Consider the following 20,612-nt stretch of genomic DNA (forward strand, 5'->3'; position numbering starts at 1 on the left):
CCAGGGGGCGTCCCCAAGCGGGTGGGAGGAATGAGAGGGTCTCTGCCACAGGGGGAGCACAACCGCAGCTGGGGCACCCGAAGAGGGCGGGGGAAGAGCCTCCAAGCTCCTTCGGAGGGCAGGGCCGGCCAGCTAGGGAGCCCGGGAGAGCCCAGGCTGGAACAGACAGACATTCCCTGTGCTCGGGGGCTGGGACTCGACCCCAGGGGCGGGGGGAGGGGGGGGGCAGGCCGGGAGCACAGGCACTAGGACTGAGAGCAGCGCTGGGGACCCCGCCCAGGAGAGAGAGATCAGGCAGAATCACACCAGTACTAAAAACACCTCTTTACTGTCAAAACGCAGCCCCGGCGCTCTAGCCTCAGGATGACCTGAGCTCGGGGCGGAGGGAGGGAAGGGGGAGGGAAGGCCAGGGCCTGACGGGGGCCACGCCCCGCCGGGCGCCCTCAGCCCTGCTGTCCCCGCCGGTCCGGGCTGCTCTCGGTCACTTGGCGCTCGGGAACGGCCGCCTGCGCTGCTCCAACAGCTCCTCCAGCTGGTCGGCCCGCTTCACGGCGGCCTGCAACACGCGGGCCACCTGCGGTCAGGCCCCAGCCGCCCCCGCCCCTGCCCCCCGCCCCGGCCCCGGCCTCGGGGACCCACCTCGTGCTGCTTCCGGAGGCCGCGCACCGCCTCCTCCTTCTTTGCCAGGGCCACCTTCACCCTGCGGGGCGAACACGGACTCGGGCAGCTGAGGGTGGCAGGGCGGAGCCTCCGTCCCCCGAAGAGCAGGAGGGGCAGTTCTGCTGCCACCCCACCCCAGCCCTGCCGCCCGAGGGCACCGGGCCGCCTGGAGGGGCTGACGCCTGGCGCCGTGACCCCCACGGCTGGCCCCGGGCCGCTGCCCGCAGAACAGGCCTCGGCGGGCCAGAGCCCAGAGCGGGAACCCTGGCACCAGGACCGCTCCCTGCGGCCCTGAGGACAAAAGGCCCCGCCCCCGGCCCCGCCTCTCTGGAAGGACTGAGGGGCCTGCGGGGCTGGGGGCGCTGCCCGCTGCTACCCCGCCCCCACTTGGGACTCCTCCCACACGTGAGCTGCTGCTGCTTCACCCAGGCCTCTCTGGAGGCCGCGCTCCTGGGGCAGGAGGGGAGACCCTAGTCCCGCTGGGACGGCCGGGCCCTGGGGCCGCGCCTCACAGGGAGACCACAGCAGCTGCTGACGGGCCCCATTCTGCCTCAGCAACAAGAAGAGGCTCCCCTTTCTCAGGCCGCGCGTCCTGTCATTTGCAGCTGCGGGACCCTGCCCCCCTGTCCCCTCCCCCGTGCCCCCCAGGGACCCCGACTCCAGCCCGTGTCCCCCCCCTTCCCCCTCCTCCGTGCTCCCCAGGGACCCCGGCTCCAGCCCGTGTCTCCCCCTTCCCCCTCCCCCGTGCCCTTCAGGGACCCCCCCCCCCCCCCCCCAGCCCACGGCCCACCTCCCGTGCACCTCCTCCAGCTCCGCCTGCTTCTCCCGGGTCAGCTGCTCCAGCTGGGCCCTGGCCTGCCGGGTCTCCTCCTCGGAGGCTGCCAGGCGGTCGGCGAACTCCTGGCGGAGCACCTCGGCCAGGCCGCTCCGCTCGCCGACCAGCTGCTCGTTCACCTGGGCCGGCACGGGGCGGGTGTGAGCGGGGACCCGGATGCACCGGGGCCGCCCGCCCGCCCCTGCCCGCCCCGCTCACCGCCGCCGCGTCGGCCAGCTCCCTCTCCTTCTGCCGCACCAGGCCCTGCAGACGCAGGTTCTCCCCCTCGGCCTCCCCGAGGCGCCCCTTCAGCTCCGCACACCGTTCCTGCAGCTTCCGCTCGGACTGCTCCAGCTCCGAGAGCTCCGTCTCGTACTTGTCCCGGATGCGCCTGACGCTGGGGGGGCCGGCAGGGCAGGGTCAGGGGGCTCCGGGGCCGCGGGGCCGCGCCGGGGCCGCCGGGAGAAGGCCTCACCGGCTCTCGGCGGCCCGCTCGCTCTCCTCCCTGGCGCGCGTCATGTCTGCCTCCAGCCGGCGGATGACCAGCTCGATCTCCTCGTCCCGGCCTCTCCGGATTTCTTCCCTCAGCTCCCGTTCCCGGGTCAGCAGCCACGCCTCCTGGGGGGGGCGCACGGGGCTTGGTGGGGCTGGCCACGTCCCCCCAGGTCCAGCCCCCGGTACCCGGCAGCTCACACGGTGGATCTTCGGACCCAGGGCGACCCAGGACGGGACAGAGCAGGGGCACACGTGGGAACATGAGCGGTGCAGCCGGAGTCTGCTGCCAGACCCGCCAGGGTCAAAGGAAGGACCAGATCCTGGTTCTGAGAACAGGAAGGGACACCTCCAGGCCTGGCGAGCGAAGGCCCAGACGGGGCAGGCCTTTGGAAGGCAATTTGGAAACTCAGGTCAGGTTTCACGCCACACGCCCTCTGACCCAGCTGCCCACAGCTGCAAACACGTCCCACAAATACAGTGGCCGCTGTGCACAGCTACGGGGCACGCAGGGAGGCTGCTTGGCCACTGCTGAGGCCTTGTCACTAGGCCAATGGGCCATCGCCTCATGTGTGGCCCTGTGCACCTGTCCACCACAGCCTCCTTCCGGGACGGGTGAGCCTGGTGGCACAGTCCGTGCCTGTGGAAGGCACTGGAAGGTAAGGGGGGAGACCGCCTCCTAAGTGTTCCCCTTTTGCTCGCTGGCTGAGTGTTAGTTAACCCTGAGAGCAGCCAGCTGGAGGGCAGGGGCGAGGAACAGCCTCCTCTGACGTCAGCCGGGTCTGCCCCCCCACCCCCCACCTCTCCCGCCTCCTGGCGGCACTCAGGTGCTGCACACACACACTAGCACAATGCCACCGACCCCTGAGCTGCCCGACTGTGACACCGTGACACCGGGAACCCTGCCCTCGGCGAGGCCACGGAAGCGCGGAACCCCATGCCGCCTGCTCTGATGTCCGGGGTGCGGGGCAGGAAGAAACACCGCGGCTTCCCGCTCCCCACCTCCTTCTTGGCACAGCTGGCCTCCCACATCTGTCGCTCCACCTCCAGCTGGTCCTTCAGGGCCTTCATCTCCATCTGGGGGGGTGGGCGACACCGTGAGAGCAGGCATTGAAGCCCCGCCCCCCAGGGCCAGCTGGGCTGAGGGTGTGCAGGGGAGCAGGGGAGACGGTCCGCGGGATCTGCCCAGCTCTCCAAGTGGCCGCCATTCCGGCAGGTGGGGTCAGGCACGGATCGTGACCCTGACACGGTGCCCCCACGGTCCTGCAGCGGCTGACGGGGTGGGGATGCGGGGACGCCGGAGCGCGGGGGCGGGGGGCTGCGGAACGCAGGGAAGAGGGGAGGGACGAGGGGGCGACGGGGGGGGGGGGGGGGCGTGGACGGGTGCACGGGGACGCAGGAGACGCAGGGGGACGGGGGAGGGGGAGCGCCAGGGCAAAGGTGCGAGGCGGGGCGCGGGCGGTCGCGGGCTTGCCCACCTGGTGCCGGCGCTCCTGTTCCTCTCTCCCCTTCTCAAACTCGGCCCTGAGGGCCCGGCCCTCGGCAGCGCTGCTCTCCTCCAGCTGCTGCCTCAGCTCCTCCAGCTCTGCCCGCTGCCTGGGGGGAGGGGGAGGTGAGAGGTCAGCTGGGTGGGGGAGTGGTGGCGGCCGTGGGCGCCCGGGCCCCTCCCGGTGGCACCTGGCTGCCTGCTGGCCCAGCCGCTCCTTTTCCTCGGCCACCTCGCCGTAGAGCCGCCGTCGCTGCTGCTGCAGGGCCCGCTGCTCCTGCTCCACGTGCTGCTCGAAGCTGAGGGAGGAGAGAGTCTCAGCCGGGGGCGACCGCCACGTCGGCGGCCCGCCCCGCCCGGGACACCGTCGGTCTTCAAGGGGTTTGCGGGGAGGCCACGCCCCCGGCGCCAGCCTCCGCGTCCCCCGCCCTCCCCGGCTCCGCTCGGCATCCTCCCGTCCCGTCCCGCCCCGTCCCGTCCCGTCCCCGGGGCCCACGCACCGCTGCTGGGCGCGCTCCCGCTCCTGCTGGCCCAGCGCCTCCTTCTCGCGCTCCAGGTGCTCCCGCAGCTCCTCCACCTGGCGGCCGTAGCGCTGCGCCGCGCGCGCGTCCGCCTGCAGCAGCTCCGCCTCGTGCAGGCCCTTGAGCTTCTTCAGCTCCTGCTTATGCTTGGCGATCAGCTTCTGGATCTCCGGCTCCAGGCCTGGAGGGAGGGCGCCGCTGTGCAGGGGCCGCAGAGGAGCCCTGACCTCTGCCCACTCGGCTGCCTACAGCCCTGACCCTTGCCCCCAGTGCTGTAGGGGACCCCCCATTCTCGCCCACCGTGACACCAGAACTGCAATCCAGCCAGGAGATTTCCCCCCCAGGGGATCCCCTTCCCCCCCCCCCCCCCCAGGCTCCAGTGGAGGCGAGGCTGAGTCCACCTGGGCCCACGACCATCCGTCTCCCTCCGGGCGGCCCTGCAGCCTCCGTGGAGCTCTGGCCCAAGGGGTCTCCCCTTGGAGGCGACCGTCACTGGGGAAGAGAGTGTCCTAGAGCAGGAGGGCCGGGCGCAGGCCAGGCGTGGTGGGTGCAGCCCTGTCAGCCCCTCAGACCTACTCTCTAACCAGGTGGCAGGGAACCCCGTGTGTCCCCCATGCTCCCACCTGGCTGGCACCCCCAGAAGGTAAAAGAGTTCAGGCGGCAGAGGGAAGGCAACGCCCTTCCTCTTGGACCCACCCTTCGTCTCAGGTCCTTGGCCCGTGTGGCCAGCCCCCTCCCTGCCTCCTCCGGGCCTGAAGCTGGCTGGAGGCAGCACCTGAGGCCCCGTAACTGCCCTGGAAGGTCGTCTCTACTGCGGGCATAACCGAAACTGCTGTTCCTGCTCAAAGGCCCCCATGCCTCCCCCTGGGCCACGTGGCCTGTCAGCATCTGACCAGCGAGGTGTGGCCGGTCCCCACCTCGGACTGTAATTTCCTTGATTTTTCGGGTTTTCTCATTGATCCACTTCTCTCTGCGGACTTTCTCAGTGGCACTCATTAGTTCTTTGAGTTTCTTAATCTCCTGCCAGCAAGGAGACAGGAAGTCGACAGAGACCCCGGCCCCTCAGCCACCCCCCACCCCCGCCCCGGGGGCCCTGCACTCGCCAGTGGTCCTATTCTGCCCTCCCTGGAGGTGGAGGCAGGATCCAGTCTGGAGGCTTGAGATGGGGGAAAGTAATCGGCCTGCAGAGGCCCTACTGGGGTACCCCGAGTCCCCACTTCTGTGTGACGGAAGGCCCCCCAACCCTGGCTGTCCCCTGCGGTCGCTGTGGGGGAGGGGGCTTAACAATGCTGGTACCCCCCCCTCCCCCAGAGCCAGCTCTCGGCCTGGGGGCCATCGCCGCCCACACCGTGGGAAGTGAAGCTGGGCAGGGGAGAAGGCTGGTGCTGCCAGTAAAGCCCGATGAGGCAGGGCCCGGGCCTCGGCGGCAAAGCCAGGAAAGCTAGGGGAGGTCCCTCTGCCCAGGGGCCCAGAGCTGGGGCAGTTCAGGCTCCCACTCAGCCAGCACTGAGGGCAGGTGGTGGCTCCTCCCAGCCCCGCCTCCTTGTATGTGACACGGGAGGGGTAACCGGCTCCGCCCCAGGGTCTAGCACCCAGCGCAGCTCCAGCCCAGAGAGGGACGAGCCTGGGCTGGGGCGGCACCTCGTCCCGGGTGTGGGGCACGGGCCCGAGCCTCCACGGTGGGCCCAGTGATCTTGCTCTCAAACCCCCCATGACTCCCCTGCTCTGAGGCTGTTCCCCCCCCTCCCCACCGCCCACAGGGCCCGAGAGCGCCGGAGCTGCAGAGCTGCCGCTCCAGCCGCGGCCGCCCACCCGAGGGGCTCACCAGCTCATGCTGTTCCTGCACCTGGGCCTCCCTGTCCCTGCGCCTCTGGTCCCCCTGCTTCAGCTCCGCCACCACGGCCTCGCACCTCTCTGCCAGGGCCTTCTTGTCTTCAATCAGCTGTGGCGGGTCAAGGGCCGGGGCTCAGGTGGCTGCCCTGAGACGGGGGCCTGCCCCTGTGACCACTGACCTCCCCTCCCCTCCCCTCCCGGGCTCCCCTGGGGCCGAGACTGCAGGAGCCAGCGCTTGTGGACAAGGGGCGTGGCCGGGGGACGTGGCCTCGGGGAGAGCACCCAGTGACGCCCTGGGCTGGCCCGTCAAGCAGCTCCCTCACGGAAGATGCTGTGGTTTCTACACAAGGGAGCAGCAGGCCTGCCAGGAAGCCCCGTGGGTCTAGAAGTGTCCGTGCGGCCCAAGCCAGTCTGGAACCCAACGACCCCCTGGGCCCAGCGGGTCCCGGCCCCTCTTCCCCGGTGCCCGACTGCCTAGGCGGTGGCACCTGGTCAATGAAGGACAGATGCCGCTGGATGGTGGCCTCGTAGTGGTCCCTCTGCTGCCGCAGCTGCCGGCCCAGCTCCTTCTCAGTCTCCTTGACCCGCCGGACGGTGAGGTCCCGCTGCTGCACCTGGGGGGGTGGGGGGAGGAGAGGTGGGACACTGGGGACCAGGGGCAAAGCAGTAATGGCCCCGCGTGTGTGAGGATTTGCCAGGGTGGTGACGGGGCGACGGCCCAGGACGGGGACAGGGATGGGGACAGGGACGGGGACGGGGACGGGACGGGGAACCGGCGGGACGTTACCAGGGCTTTCTGCAGCAGCCCCACTGCCTGCTTCTTCTCTTCCACCTCCAGCTTCAGCCGCATCACAGACGAGCTCACCGTGGACGTGGGCTCCAGGCGCCCCTCGTCCGGCACCAGCCCCTGGGAAGGCCGCGTGAGTCAGGTGATGGCCAGGCGGGCGATGACCTGGCGCCCTCCCCGGGGACCCTCCGCACCTGAGGGGCTGAGGCCGGCCGGTCCTGGCCCGACTTCTCCATCTCGTGCAGAAAGCTCATGATACTCTGCAGCTTGGCCTCCGAGAGCAGAGTCCCGTCTTCGGGGGGACTGGCACACGTGCCGAGCCTCCCAAACCTCTCCAGGTTGTCTGCCGTCAGGGAGCTGGCATCGTCCTCCTACAGGGGAGGGGGCACGGCATCAGGGGCTGAGGGGCGGCCGAGGACGCTGGGCTGGCCCACCGGGAGCTCCTCAGGGACCCCCGGGTGGGAGGCAGGGGTGGAGCGAGTGCAGGGACGGCTGGGGAAGGCGGCCGGACCTGGTCTGGAAGGAAGGGCCTCTCCGCCTGCCCGGATGCTTGCGGGGCATCGCCCAGGGGCGCGCCGGCGGAGAGGCGGCACCCGTTCCCCACTCCCGGGCAGCCCGCGGTCACCTCGTCGGTCCAGGAGTATTTGTCCTTGTGATAGGCCCTGGGGTTGGGCAGCGGCTCGGGCACCTCCTCCAGCAGCCTTAGCGTGGCCAGCAGCTCGTCCAGGGTCGCCCTGGACTGGGCCTTGCCCTTGGCGGGACCCACCACCTCCACATCCTCACTGGCCACGTCCTGGGAGCCGGCATCCTGCAGCGGACAGGCAGGAGGGACAACCGCTGAGGCCATTAGAGGCCAAGACCCCCAGGGAACTGTGCAGGCGGGGAGAGGGAGGCCTCCTCTGCATCGGCCCACGGCCACTCAGCCACATGGATCAGGCGCACCCCGACCCACCTCCAGGAAAATGAGAAGGGTGGCTGGGCCTCCTCACCCCTCGGCCCGGGGGCTTCGGCCCACACCCAACCTCTGAGCTTCCTGCGCTCTTCTGTGGGCACGGACTTCGGGCCCCACCCCAGGGCGTCTGTGAGAGCCCAGACGGATTCCAGGGCCATCGTGAGACACCCCCCCCCCCCCCCGCCCCGCCTTAGGGCAACAAGACCCATTCCGGGCAGCCTTTCCCAGTCTGAGTGACCCCACAGCCACGCAGGGGCGGGCTCGGGCCACCCAGGCTGAGGGGGAGGGTGGACAGAAAGGGCTGTATGGACACCTGAGGCTTGTTCTCTGGAAACTGCCGGGGCTCTGGGGAGGAGTTGGAGGCCGGATGGCAGGGGTCCTCTGCACCTGCGGAACGGAAGCCAGCTCCTGCACGACAGAGCAGAGCGTTGGTCACGGGGGCATCGCCCCACCGGGGGGCAGCAAATCTGGAGGGCCCCTTGAGAAGAGACCACACGCACGGGAGGGAGAGCACGTGGCAGCGGGGACCACGGCAGACTGCATGCGGAGCAGAGGGAACATTCTGGAACCCTGACCTTCTGGGGTGAAAGGTCAGGGAAACTGGTGCAACCACCCCAGAACTCTCGGCCTGACTGGTCGTTAGGGTCATGGTGTCCAGCTTCAGAACAAGAGGGGCGGCAGTGGAGAAGCGGGAGGGGGCTGCACAGCCGAGGCCCCTCCTCCAGGGCGGAAGCAGGCGGGGCCAAGGGACGGCAGCAGAGGCCACGCCTCCTTCCTGGCCGCTGCCCTCCAGAGGGAGGGGGCGGGGCACGGGGCAGGGCCATGACCTTGAGAGTGCCTAGAGCTGGGAGGCAGAGGTGGGGCAGGCCTCTGTTGGGCTCACCCGCACTGGTGTTATTGGCCTTGTGGGTCCGGTGGGCCCGAGCGGTGCTGCCCGGCCTCAGGGCGGACTCTTGAGCGGGCTGGGGCTTCTCTGTCTCTCGCGCTTCCTTCTGCAGCCCAGGCTCAGGGTCGCCTGACTTCTGGGCTCGCTTCTGCTGCTGGAGCTCCTGCCGTGAGGGGCCCCTCTGAGCAGCCTCGCCCAGCACAAGCCGGCTGCCCTGCCCTTCCCGTCCCCCCTCTCCCCACCAAGCTGCCCCGAGGCCCAGCGTCCAGGGGCTGGGGGCAGGAGGGCTCAAGGAAGGCAGCAGGCAGAGGTCCCCCAGGAGCACAGTCTTGCTCTCAGGCACAGGGGGTGTACCCAGCAGTTGTCTGCTGACTCCACCCTGGGCTTCCTGCTCAGGGCACCCCAGGCACCTGAACCGCCAGTCGCCTGGCCTGGCGCGCCTTCTCCTCCCGGACCTTCCTCCTGGCCGCCTCCTTCTGTTGCTGCAGGTCCGGCACGTTCCTGTCTCCCAGCTGCTGCCGCTGTTCCTGTGGAACCACAGCTGGTTTGATGGCGAAGGTGGGGTTGCTCGTCCAGACCTGGGTTTCCACGGGACCCGCCCCCCAGCCTGCCTCCCTGCGGGTGGCCAGCGGCTCCTTCGAGTGGGGAGACAACTCTGCATCTCGGAGCAGGGGCCCTGACTCAGGGCAGGGAGGAAGGGAGCCCCCACATGGGGTGTGGGCCCATGGGGCAATTCCACGTTTCAATCCCGCTGGTCCCAGAAACCCCACTGTATGCAGCCGGGACCCCTGGGATTCCCGCCTGCCTCCTCGGGGCACAGCTCACACACCCCCGCTGACCTCTCGCTTCGGCGCGAGCAGGTGCTCCCGGCAGGCGGCTCTGGCCTGGCGCCTCTGCACCTGCTGGCGGTACCAGCGCTGGATGGTGACAGCAGCCCGGTTCACCTGGTGGATAAACCTGCGGGGGCAGGAGGGCGCAGGACTGAGGCAGGGCCCCAGGCAGCCGCCGACCCGAGTGAGTGACGGCCTCTCCCCCCTGGGCCCCCCGAGGGAGTGTGCAGCCGCACTCCCCAGGGGAGGTGAAAACGCCCATTCGCAGGCTCTGTGCGCAGTCACCAGAAATAACCCAAAGGCCCAGCGCCGTGCCCGGCACACCCGGCTGTGGGTCTGTGGGTGGGCGCTGCGGTCCTGACGGTGGACGCTATTCACCGACAAAAAGCAACAAACCAGAGACCTGGCCGGGCATGACAGGCCACAGGCTGAGTGCTCGGGCCATAGACTATTCTAGAAAAGGCAAAGCCCTAAGGGAACAGATGGGTGTGGCCAGGGTGGGGTCTGGAGCTGGATAAAAGCCCTCCGGGGGGTTCTGGGGGTGACGGATGTCCTGTATCTTGGTGGCTGTACCTGCAGACCACAGAGCTGCATACACGCGCCCGAACTCAGCCAGCAATACATCTAAAAGGGGTGCATTTTATCATACATCAATCACTTTGACTCAGTAAAGCTGAGTAAACTCTAAAAAGCCTTAACCCCGGCTCTAAGGACCACCTGCCGATTTACTCAGCCAAAGCCCTAACGGAGCATCCAGGACATGGATGGTTGCCGGCTTCGGGACAGGCGCACAGAGGGGCCTGTACGCTGATGCACAGCCAGGCGGGAAGCACCTGGCTGCCGGCTCCTCCCACGCGCCCACCCCCAGGGCCCCGTCCCCAGGCTCCCACGGGACAGCAGCGGTGGCCACCCACCAGGTGTTGGCTCCCACACTCTGACCAGCACAAGGTTCCTGACCGGCAGCGACACCCTGGACCAGGGGCCCCGGCGGAAGGTCCGGCTGCAGCCCACCCTCATCGCCCCCCTGGAGCGAGATTCAGGGGACGGGGCCATAAGGCTGTTTGGGGTGTTTTTAGTTTTATGTCTTCCTTCCAGTTAATGCTTTTTTAACTAACAGTTTTAGTGACGTACAATTTAGATACCATAAAATCTATCCATTTTAAGTATACAGTTCAATGGTTTTTCATAAATTTACAGGGTCGTACGACTGGCAGTGTGACCCAGATTCAGAGCATTTCTGTCACCCCCGGAAGGACCCCCTTCTGCAGCCACGGGCCCCAGGCAGCTGTGGCTCTATTTCCGCCTTCTCCAGATTTGCCTCTTCCTGACATTTTCTTAAGTGGAAATTTCTATCAGGGGAGCTTCAGGCTCCCTCCCGGCCCCCAGCCCGCGGTCACCTCTCGGCCTCCTCCTCTGTCACCTCCTTCCGTCTGAGCAGGCCCGGGGTGGCCCCGGCGTTGTTCTGGGCCACGTGGTTGCTGCTGGAAAAGTTCTTGTGTGGCTTCCCGGAGCCACCGCTCTCCCCCTCACCGGTGGCCGCCTTGAGGATATTGCTAACAGGAAGAGAAGAAGGGGCTCGCTGCGCTGGCCCAGGCCCACTCACGGCCCCGGTGGGCAGCTCTGCCTTCGAGAAGCGGGGCTGCCTCAGCCCCATCCCAGGGCCTTGGGCCTGGAAGGACACACCCACAGAACATCGGGGGTAGGCATGGCCCCCCGGTTCCCACACGCTAGTCGATCCCCAGGACCACCTGCCCCCCACACAGGGCCCACGTCGTGGGTTACTGGGCTCTTTCCGTTACAAAAAGCAAAGAGGTCTGGGGCATCTGGGTAGCTCAGGCAGTTAAGCATCCCACTCTCAACTTGGGCTCAGGTCACGATCTCATGGTTCATGAGGTTGAGCCTCGTGTCGGGCTCTGTTGATAGCGTGGAGTCTGCTTGGGATCCTCTCTCTCTGTCTCTCTCTCTCTCTCTCTCTGTCTGCTCCTTCCCCCAACCCTGTGCATATGTGCACATGCCCACAAGCACATGCCCACGTGTGTCGCTCTCTCTCAAAATAAATAAACAAAAAAAAAATAATTAAAAAATGAAAAAGCCTCAAAGTCACAAGATCCCAGAGCCAGACGGTGGTGACCCAGTGACCCACGACAGCCGACGGGCAATCCCTGACTCCGGGTGTGCCGGGCAGGGGGGTGGGGGTGACAGGTCCGGGCTGCTCTGGCCTCAGCCAGGGGGCCGGAGACTCGGGGAGAGGCTACGGCTTCCTCGGCAGGGACCCCTCACCGGGGGTGATCGCCCACCCAGGTCTGGTGTCTCTCTGCCCCGGTGCCCCCCCGCTGGCGAGGGCCGCAGCTCCGGGGGCGCCGGGGGTCCCGCCGCGGTCAGCTCCCGGACCTGCCCCAGGCCAGAGCCCACCTTACTTGAGGGAGGGAGCCGTGTGGTTGGAGCTCTTGGGCGGCGGCGCCTTCTCCGAGGGGGTGTAGCGGTTGTGCAGCATGGTGGTGACGCGGTTGCCCACGGCACCCTTGTTGCTCCTGCCGGAAGACACAGGGGTGGCGTCAGGCTCCAGGAGGCGGCACAGCCCGAGTCGTCTCACCGCGGCACCGTCCAGTCATCCCTGGGGCCCCACCGCGGCCACCACACCGACAGTAGGGGGCCTTCTCGGGACCCGGGACAGCTCCACCCAGGGACTCCCACAGAGCAGGACCCGAGGTGTCTGCTGACAGCAGAGACGTGCTGCAGGGAGAAGGTCAGGCCATCCGTCAACAGAGAATGGGCGTCTCTGTGCCAGGGAAACACGAGGGGAGGCAGACACCACTCTCTCCCTGCCCCTCTCTCACCCACCGGAAGGAACACACGCGGTATAAACACACAGGGACCAAGGGAATGCGGGAGGAGGCTGCCGTGAGGACACGACTGCAAAGTTTTAGCAGGATGAGAAGGTCCAGTGGTAACTGACACATGGAGGGACGGGGGAGAGGCCCCGAAGCGGCTGGTCTGCCCCCCTGGAGCCCCAGGCATGAGCCGGAAGTGGGGGCGCCCGGCTCTTCCAAAGAAACGCTGCACCCCAGATCCCTCCTGCACCCTCGCACCCAGGCACCAAGCCCACCCTGCGCTCCAGACAACAGGCTGGCCTTGCAGGAGAAGCAAGGTCTGTGCACTGAGCAGGACACCGCCGTGCCCTCTCCCGCTGGGCCCACAGCAGTGGCGGGCAGGTACCTAACCCCGAGGCAGGAGACCAGAGAACCGCCCCCCCGCTCCCCGCATCCAGAGAGGCTGAGCCGCCCAGACACTGATATGTGCGGACCCCCAGGACACCAGCCGGGTTCCTGCCCGGGCACCCCCAAGTGAGCCACCAGGCAACTTTTAGGGCCCCCCTCTTAGATGCTGCCAGAGCCAGTATTCCAGACGTTTGAGGAACAACCCGCACGCTAGAGGCCAACAAACAGGATGTGGTGGAGACGACACTAAGCAGAGGGAGGGTGTCCCAAAGAATCCATGCTGATGGCCGGGCCGCATGGACAAGCGTTACCAGCCCGTTCTCGGCAGGAAAAGCTCGGACTTGCAACGTTTGTCACCTTCAACATTCCCAGCACGGTGAACTCAGATGTCCCTGCGCGCAGAGGCGGGACGAACAGCCAGCCAGCCCCCCCCCCCCCCCCGCCCGCCGCATTTGGTGCAGGTTGCCAGCCACTGTTCCCCGCTGTCGTCAGAGACGCGAGAAGGAAAACCACGCGCCCCGAGCCGGAAGGCAGGCAGACGCCCTCGGGAGCAGGAGGCGCTCGTGGAACGGAGGGCTGTGCGGGGACGGAGCGGAAGGCAGAGGAGACAGGAGTGGTGCCCGTAGTCGGATCCGCTCAGCAACCCCAATCCCGGGAATAGCGGCGCAAAGAAAGGGAACAACTGAGCACAGTCTTGAAACCTCTCCCTGCCCAGCACCCTGGCTCCGGAGTCTGGCGGAGGATGTGCCCACAGAAGACAGAGGAGGCGGAGGTCGCACGGGGGGCGGACAGCTGGGACCTCGGGAGAAGCCAGGCTCCTGGGACAGGAGGGGCCCCTGCTGGACTCCCGGTGCAGAGGCCAGTTTCAGCCTTCTCTTGTCAAGTCTGGGACAGGCGGCCGAGACACAGACAAGCAGCTAGGGAAAAAGGAGCGATCGTTTCTAGCTCTGGGAAAGACAGGTGCACTGCGCTGCTCTAAGAGGCTCCCGGCTCACCCGTCAAACCCTCCTGACCCTGTGGGGCAGACACAACGGCGGCCCCTTAGTATAAATGAGCATCCTGGGGCCCAGGGAGGTTAAGTAGCGCTCCCAAGTCCCACAGCAAAAAAAAAAAAGTTGTGAACTCAGAACTCGGACCGGGAAGAGCCCCTGCGCGATAGCGTGGCCCCGTGGCCCAGGTCTGACGGACTCAGCTCTGCCACTGTGGAAGGACAGGGGAAGACTCACAAGGCGGCCACAGGGGAGCAAAGGCCCGCCTGCCACGTGGATTGCATGCGTCCAAGGCCGAAAACAGTCAACAACGAACACCACGAGCACGCTTTCATAACTGTTTTCTAGAAAATACTAGAAGAAACTGCTTGAAAGTAGCTGCTTCCAGAAGCGCCTGGGAGGTTCAGGCGGTCAAGCGTCCGACTCTTGATTTCGGCTCAGGTCATGATCCCAAGGTCGTGGGATCGGCCCCCAAGGCATGGAGACTGCTTGGGATTCTCTCTCTCTGCCCCTCCCTGCACGTGTGCTCACTCTCTCTCAAAGCAAATGAACATTTTTAAAAAAAAAAAAGAAAGAGGGGCGCCTGGGTGGCTCAGTCGGTTGGGCGTCCGACTTCGGCTCAGGTCACAATCTCGCGGTCCGTGAGTTCGAGCCCTGCGTCGGGCTCTGGGCTGATGGCTCGGAGCCTGGAGCCTGTTTCCGATTCTGTGTCTCCCTCTCTCTCTGCCCCTCCCCCGTTCATGCTCTGTCTCTCTCTGTCTCAAAAATAAATAAAACGTTAAAAAAAAAAATTAAATAAATAAATAAATAAATAAATAAATAAATAGAAAGAAAGAAAGAGGGGCGCCTGGGTGGCTCAGTCAGTTAAGCAACTGACTTCGACTCAGGTCATGATCTCACGGTTCGTGAGTTCAAGCCCCGCATCAGGCTCTGTGCTGACAGCTCAGAGCCTGGAACCTGCTTCGGATTCTGTGTCTCCCTCTCTCTCTGTTCCTCCCCTGCTCATTCTCTGTCTCTCTGTGTCTCTCAAAAATAAATAAACGTTAAAAAAAAAAAAAAAAAAAAAGGAAAGAAAGAAAGCTGGTTCCGGGAAGCAGGACTCAGTTCTGGGGGAAGGGATAGTGGGTTTGTTGTTTTTATTTTAAGTGTGTGGTGCTGCTCTGCTTTAAAAGCATTTTTTTTTTCATCTTTATTTATTTTTGAGAGAGAGAGAGCAAGCAGGGAGGATCAGAGAGAGAAGGAGACACAGAATCCAAAGCGGGCTCCAGGCTCTGAGCTGTCAGCACAGAGGCCGACGCGGGGCTCGAACCCACGAACCATGAGATCATGACCTGAGCCGAAGTCGGCCACTTACCCGACTGAGCCCTCCAGGCACTCCCACTGCTCCGCTATTTAGCTGTGTGCATGCATCACTGACAGAGATTAAAATTTAAAAAGTTTTTTTTAGAGAGAGGGAGCGCGCATGCGTGTGAGCAGGGGAGGGGCAGAGGGAGAGGCAGAGGGAGAGAGAGACAACTTCAAGCAGGCTCCATCCCACGACCATGAGATCGTGATCTGAGCACAAATCGAGAATCGACTGATTCCACCCAGGTGCCTCCAAAATTAATGTTAATTTAAATTCTTGCACCAAAAGGAAGAATCTTCCCGTGCTGACTCTGGTAGAGGATCCAAGACTCTTCCTCTGATGCATGGCTCTGGGCGTTAAGAAGTTCTTTCTTGCACTGAGGCACATGTATGTCCTTGTCCCTCTGCCCACTGGGCCCCCTGAGGCCAAGAGCGAGGGGGACCGGCTCTGCAGCCGAGGGCGGCTGTGCCGACCCTGAATTCCTCGGCGGCTTCTCCAGGCCCCCTGCCCACCCTGACAACCACCGGCCACCAGCCCCACCACCAAGGCCAGCTTGCCTAGCCCTCTGCAGACCCCAGCGTCGTGGCCATCCCTCTGCACGTGCTTGCTTCTGTCCTGCCGCGGGCGGTGCGGGCTGCACAGCAACCAGCTCTCGGCACCCAGTGAGCAGGGCCCGCCTAAGGCCACCTGCTCCACCCCTCCCGGAGGCCCAAGAACCTCCCCAGGGCCTTACTCCGACCTCTTCGAGAGCTAAGCCGGGCGTCTCGGGTCCTGGGGAGACAGGCCGCTCCACAGAGGAGAGGGCGGATGGAGGCCTGCAGGAGCCCTGGGCGAGCAACCCTGGGCCAGCAGAGCCCCCGGGTGCAAGGTGCCACCCCATGGCCTCCCTCCCCGGGCCCCTCCCTGCAGCCTCCTTCCCCAGGTGCAAGGTGCCACCCCGTGGCCTCCCCCCACCCCCCGGGCCCCTGGGTGGAGAAAACCAGTCACTTGTGCCCTCAGTCATTCATTCCAAAGCACAGGGCACCTGCCACGAATAAGACGGTCAGTCCCCAGGCGCTTCAGCGGTTGGGGTCCCTGTGCGGCACCCGCCTCAGGTCCCACCTGTTGTTGGCAGTGAAGTTGGGGGCCAGGGGAACGGTGCACTCTCTCCTCCGTGGGCCCACCGGCGCGCTGAGGGTGCCAGGACTCCCGGAGTCGGGTGGCGGGTCGAAGGCCCTGGGGTGGTCATCCTGTCGAGGACACTGACGCCACCTCAGACCGTGATGTGCTGCACAGGCCGCGGACCCCAGGCCCCAGGCAGGTCCCCCACTGCCTCGCACACGGATGGGGAGCTAACACGGACCCCCTCCCTGCGGCCGGCCCCTCCCACAGGTGCGGCCACAGCAAAGAACCGGGTGTCACTCTTGAAGGGACACTTAGACTCAGCCCCTGGCCCTTACCAGCACATTCCACGTGGCTCCCCTCTCGCTGGGGGCCTTGCTTAGACCGGTCAGCCTCTTTTTCCCACCAGGGCTGCCCTCAAAGAGCGTCAGAAAGTGGGGGTCCTCGGCTGGCCTGTGTCGGAGACAGGATGCCAAGCAGGGACAGTCACTCCGTCTGGGCGGGTCGGCTCCAGGAGCACAGATGGGCACGTCTTCCGAGGGGCCGGGAGGGGCCGGGAGGGGCCGGGTCACCGGAAGGGAATTCTGTTCCCAAGCCAACAGCTTAACTGTCGATTCTTCGCCATAATCTGACAACCGTGCCTGAGAGAGACGCTCACACCCTGGGCCGCGGCCACCCCGACACCCACGGGAAGAGTGCCGCAGGGACAAAGGGAAAGAAGCAGGTATGGGGGGCGCTGGCCTGGGGTCCACATCTCTACTCGCAGGTATGACGGGTCAAGACTCGGCCCGCCCGCCCAGCGCAGCATTGGCCTGGGTGCAGGTCGCGTCAAGCCCCGCTGCCCAGCCTGTGGCCAAGCTGTGGGCTGGAAGAAGGGCTGACGGAGGCAGGAGAGGAGTGTGCTGGGGGTCACCTGAGGGGGAGGGGTCACCTGAGGGGGCCGGTCCACGCCTGGCCGGCTGGTGGCTGGTGGACGTGCGTGGCGCTGTTAGATCTGCGAAGGTTGTTGATGGTTCGGGAACCTCCGGGCCCTGTGGCCTCCTGTAGAAAGGACGAAACAGCCGTCCCCTGGGTTTCAGACACTCACCAGTTCACCCCGAGCCACACCAGGCCTGGAAGAGCAGATTCAGGGCGAGCGGGTGGACGCGGCAAGAAGGGTCTCCCGGCTCTCGTGGACGAGAGCAGTGCAGGGTCCCGGGCATGGCCGCGGGAATCCTCTAGAAGCCCCGTCTTCCTGGATGAAGTGGGCACCCTTCACCCCTGGCTGGTGAGGGTCCGGGAGGAAGTGCGTGAGGCTTGGCCTGGGGGCTTCGGCAGAGGCTGCCCGGCCTCGTCCTCCGGCCTCGTCCTCCCCACCACCCGCTACCCAGGGAACGTGGTGGGCTCGCTTCCGCCGCAGCGCCTGCCGCCCGCCTGCCCACCAGGCTTTCCTCAAGGCCACCGGGGGCTTATCTCCTCTCCCCACCCCAGGTCACCCTGCTTCTTGAGGACCCAAATCCTAAAGCTGGTGGAGCGAGAGGGGCCGAGAGGCTGGCGACTTCGGTTCTGCCTCAGACCGGCGACCGACCCTGGCCTTGACCTCTTGGGGAGATCGCTCCGATCTGTGAGCTGGAGCCCCCGCCGGCCCTGGACACCTCCGGCCCCAGCACTCACCAGTGCCTTCCTCCTTGGCTCACTGCCCGAGACCGCGGAGAAGGAGCGGGCGATAGGCTTGGCGGCGGAGGCGCTGTTGGGGCGCCAGGACACAGGCGGAGGGAGGCCCGTCAGGCTCAGGTTCACACCTTCTGGGCTGCCCTCGGGGGGGCCGGAGGGAGCGCTGGCGGCCCGGGAGCCCTTCATGGAGGCTGCAAGGGCCCTGAGCAGGCAAGAAGAGGTGCAGGGGAATGCCTTCTGAGGAACCAGGCCTCCCGGCACACCACCACACCACCGCCACCCTCCTCACTGGGCGGTGGGGCTCCTTTGTCGGGAAAAGAAGCCACGTGGCAGAGCAGGGCTCCGGGCCACAGGGACACCTCTCCGTAGGGACCCTGCCTGAGGGTGGCCTGAGGCAGCATTTACTCCATGCCCCACCCCAAGACAGCTACTCCACCTGTCTGAGCCTCACCTCCTTCATCTGTAAAATGGGTATTGAGAAAGTGCCTCTTCCTGGGGTCGTCCTGAGGTGTGGACAAGGCGGCTACGTAAACACTCAACACGTTCAAACCAGGACTTGGTCTCATTGACGCTGCCCGACCCAGGGGCCACAGCTTGTCTGGCCACGGAACCCCTTCCGTTTCCTCGGAACCTCCAGAAACCCATGAGCTTCTGCGATGTGGCATCTGCCCTCTCGTGTCCAGGTCCCCCCCCCCCCCACCTCTCCTGGCACCAGGCACCCTTCACAGCCTTCCTTGCTGCCCCCCCACTCCCACCTCTGAAGTCGGAGGGCCCCTGGGGCTCAACCCCGGCCTCTCCTCCACCCACCCTCTCCCCTGGGGGACCTCGTCTGGCCTCCCGGCTTCAATCAGCGGCTGCCAGCTCCTGCCCCCTCGGTTCCCTAACTCCTGGCTCATGACCAGCCGTGCATTTGGCGCTTCAGCCCCAGAGAGACCAAAACAGAACCCTGACTCCCACCTCTGGCTGCCCCCTCCCCAGGGGTCATGCTTGGCAACTGGCTCAGGCCAAGGACCTCGACCTCATCCTGACATCTTCCCCTTCAGCGCCACACCTGCTCCCTCAGCAACCCAGCCAGCTGTGCCCTCTCCCCACACATCCCTCCCCTCCACAACCCGGATTGAGCCCCCTCTCCCTGAACCCGGACAAGCGCACCGCGCCTTCCCGGCCCCTCCCCGCACGGCGGCCGGGGCTGATGTTTCCCCACCAGGTCTCAGATCACACTGTGTCCCTGCTGAAAACCTTCTGAGGGTCCGCTTGGCACAGAGAATAAAGTCTAAATGCCCAACACCCCTCAGATCTGACCCTGCTCTCTCTGTGACCTCCTCACTGCCACCCCTCGCTCTGCTTCAGCCAAACCAGCCTTCCTGCAGCTCCTCAAACTGGGCCAGCCTGTTTCCATCCTGCTGGTCCCTCTGCCGGGAGCCTCTTCCCCTGGGATGTCACGAGGCACCCCCTTTATTCAGAGGGCCATCGGGCCATCACTTTGCTCCCTCGTCCTGCTTTATTTTCCTTCACCCTGCCTCATGGGCGGTCTGCAACGTCCGACCCCCTCACAAGAACATTAGCTCCGTGAGGACAGGGACCACGTGGCCCTGGCATGTGGCAAGCTCTCAAGCAACGGGAGTGGACGAGTGCACGAGCCGGTACCACGGGAAGAGGCAGCCCTCCCTGCCACCGAGGACTCTGGTGGGCCGACAGGCACACGCCATTACCACCCAAGGTCAGTGCCGCGGCCTCCTTCAGCCCCCCAGCCCCCTCACACACATGTGGGGCGCCCCGTGGCCAGGTGCCCCTGCCTCTCCGGCCTGGAGCACAGAGCTGTCCTGCCATTCACCAGGCCGGTGTCCTCAGGTATGCATTTCCGGTCGTGTGGGTGAAATTTAACACCCTCCTCTCCCCAGGGCACTGGCCACACCCAGCTGGACCCAGGCTGGCCAGCTTTCCCAGCCACGGGAGCGGCAGCACGCGGGATGGTAAACACAGCCTCTCCGTGGAAACCTCCAGGCCAGACCTCACCTTGCAGACAAAGATGTCTCTCCCAGCAGCCCACGGTGGGTGTCCAGGGCCTCTGCCCAGACTCCTCAAGATGGGCTGACCCAGGACCCCTGGCAGCTTCTCCACCGGGCAGCTCCCAGTCTCCCAAGGATCTGGCTCAAGGTGGTGGGACCTGAGACCTTTGATTGGACTCCGCTCACCGGTGCAGGCCCCCCACCCCGACACACCTGCACGGGGTAGGGGACAAGGGGGAAAGACTTCACCTGCGCGGGCCCCGGACTCCCTCATCCGCGCGAGCCCCTCTCATCTGCGCGGCAGCCCTCACCTACAGGGGCTGGGGCCCGTCACCTGCGCGGGGACCCCCTCACCTGCGCGAGCCGGGCCTGGGGCGCGGAGCCTGCGAGGCCGGCCCGCGGGGGATGTGCGAGGCCCTCCGGCGTGGGACGCCCGGGGCCCCGGCTTCAGGCTGACGACCTCGCACCCTGGCCCTGGCTCCGAGGCCCAGGTGACAATGAAGCGACCGGGCCGTAGTGTGAGCGGCGGCAGCTAGCAACCAGCAACCAGCCTGGCACCTCCTCCCCTGTCCGTCACCGAGGCCCGCCTTTCCTGCCCGCGCCGCCTCCGGATTGGCCGACCGGCTGCCCGCTCCGGCCGTCCCGAGAGCCCATTGGGCGCCTGGCTGTCCTTCGGGACGTTCAGGCGTGGGAGGAGCCTCGGGGAGCGGCGCATCTCCCCGCCCCCCGCTGGTGGCAGCGGGCCGCCGATTGGACGCAGTCAGAGGAGGCGGGATCTCTGCTGATATGGGGCGGGACCTGGGCGGAGCCTCAGGGAGAAGAGGCGGGGAAAGAGAAAGGACCGAGGGCAAGGCGGGGTGGGCAGCGTGGCGCTCCGGGCCCCTCTTTCTGAGCGACTCGGTCGGCCTGCGCTGGCATCCTAGCGGCCCTGGGCTCCCACGCGGTCCCGGTTCCCACGTCCTCCCCGGGCTCCCACGCCCTCCTCGGTTCCCACGCGGCCCCCGAGTTCCCACGCTGTCCCCAGGCTCCCACGTCC

The 20,612-nt window shown here is 66.1% G+C and overlaps 1 protein-coding gene across 6 annotated transcripts; it reads right to left on the minus strand.

The window, feature by feature from the left end:
• Nucleotides 1-324: 324 nt before the first annotated feature.
• Nucleotides 325-20,106, minus strand: CEP131 (centrosomal protein 131). Of its 6 annotated transcripts, XM_042966125.1 has the most exons (27): nucleotides 19,931-20,106; nucleotides 19,584-19,789; nucleotides 17,568-17,769; nucleotides 16,846-16,955; nucleotides 16,253-16,367; nucleotides 15,915-16,054; nucleotides 11,679-11,792; nucleotides 10,659-10,814; nucleotides 9,271-9,388; nucleotides 8,842-8,958; nucleotides 8,429-8,594; nucleotides 7,859-7,953; nucleotides 7,219-7,401; nucleotides 6,788-6,964; nucleotides 6,594-6,713; nucleotides 6,295-6,420; nucleotides 5,799-5,915; nucleotides 4,891-4,993; nucleotides 3,953-4,154; nucleotides 3,644-3,751; nucleotides 3,445-3,562; nucleotides 2,969-3,043; nucleotides 1,950-2,092; nucleotides 1,694-1,871; nucleotides 1,462-1,614; nucleotides 640-700; nucleotides 325-556 (listed from the first exon to the last, which is right to left on the minus strand). In XM_042966125.1, exons 3-27 carry the CDS (start codon nucleotides 17,751-17,753, stop codon nucleotides 444-446), a joined length of 3,294 nt encoding a protein of 1,097 aa, XP_042822059.1. In that variant the 5' UTR covers nucleotides 17,754-17,769; nucleotides 19,584-19,789; nucleotides 19,931-20,106; the 3' UTR covers nucleotides 325-443. The 6 variants fall into 6 exon arrangements, with proteins under 6 accessions (XP_042822059.1, XP_042822060.1, XP_042822062.1 ...); XM_042966126.1 differs by lacking the exon at nucleotides 19,584-19,789 and having other exon boundaries at nucleotides 15,915-16,042; XM_042966128.1 differs by lacking the exon at nucleotides 19,584-19,789 and having other exon boundaries at nucleotides 1,451-1,614; nucleotides 15,915-16,042.
• Between the last annotated feature and the right edge of the window lie 506 nt (nucleotides 20,107-20,612).

Source organism: Panthera tigris, chromosome E1 (genome assembly GCF_018350195.1).
Source record: "Panthera tigris isolate Pti1 chromosome E1, P.tigris_Pti1_mat1.1, whole genome shotgun sequence".
NCBI classification, from domain to species: Eukaryota; Metazoa; Chordata; class Mammalia; order Carnivora; family Felidae; genus Panthera; species Panthera tigris.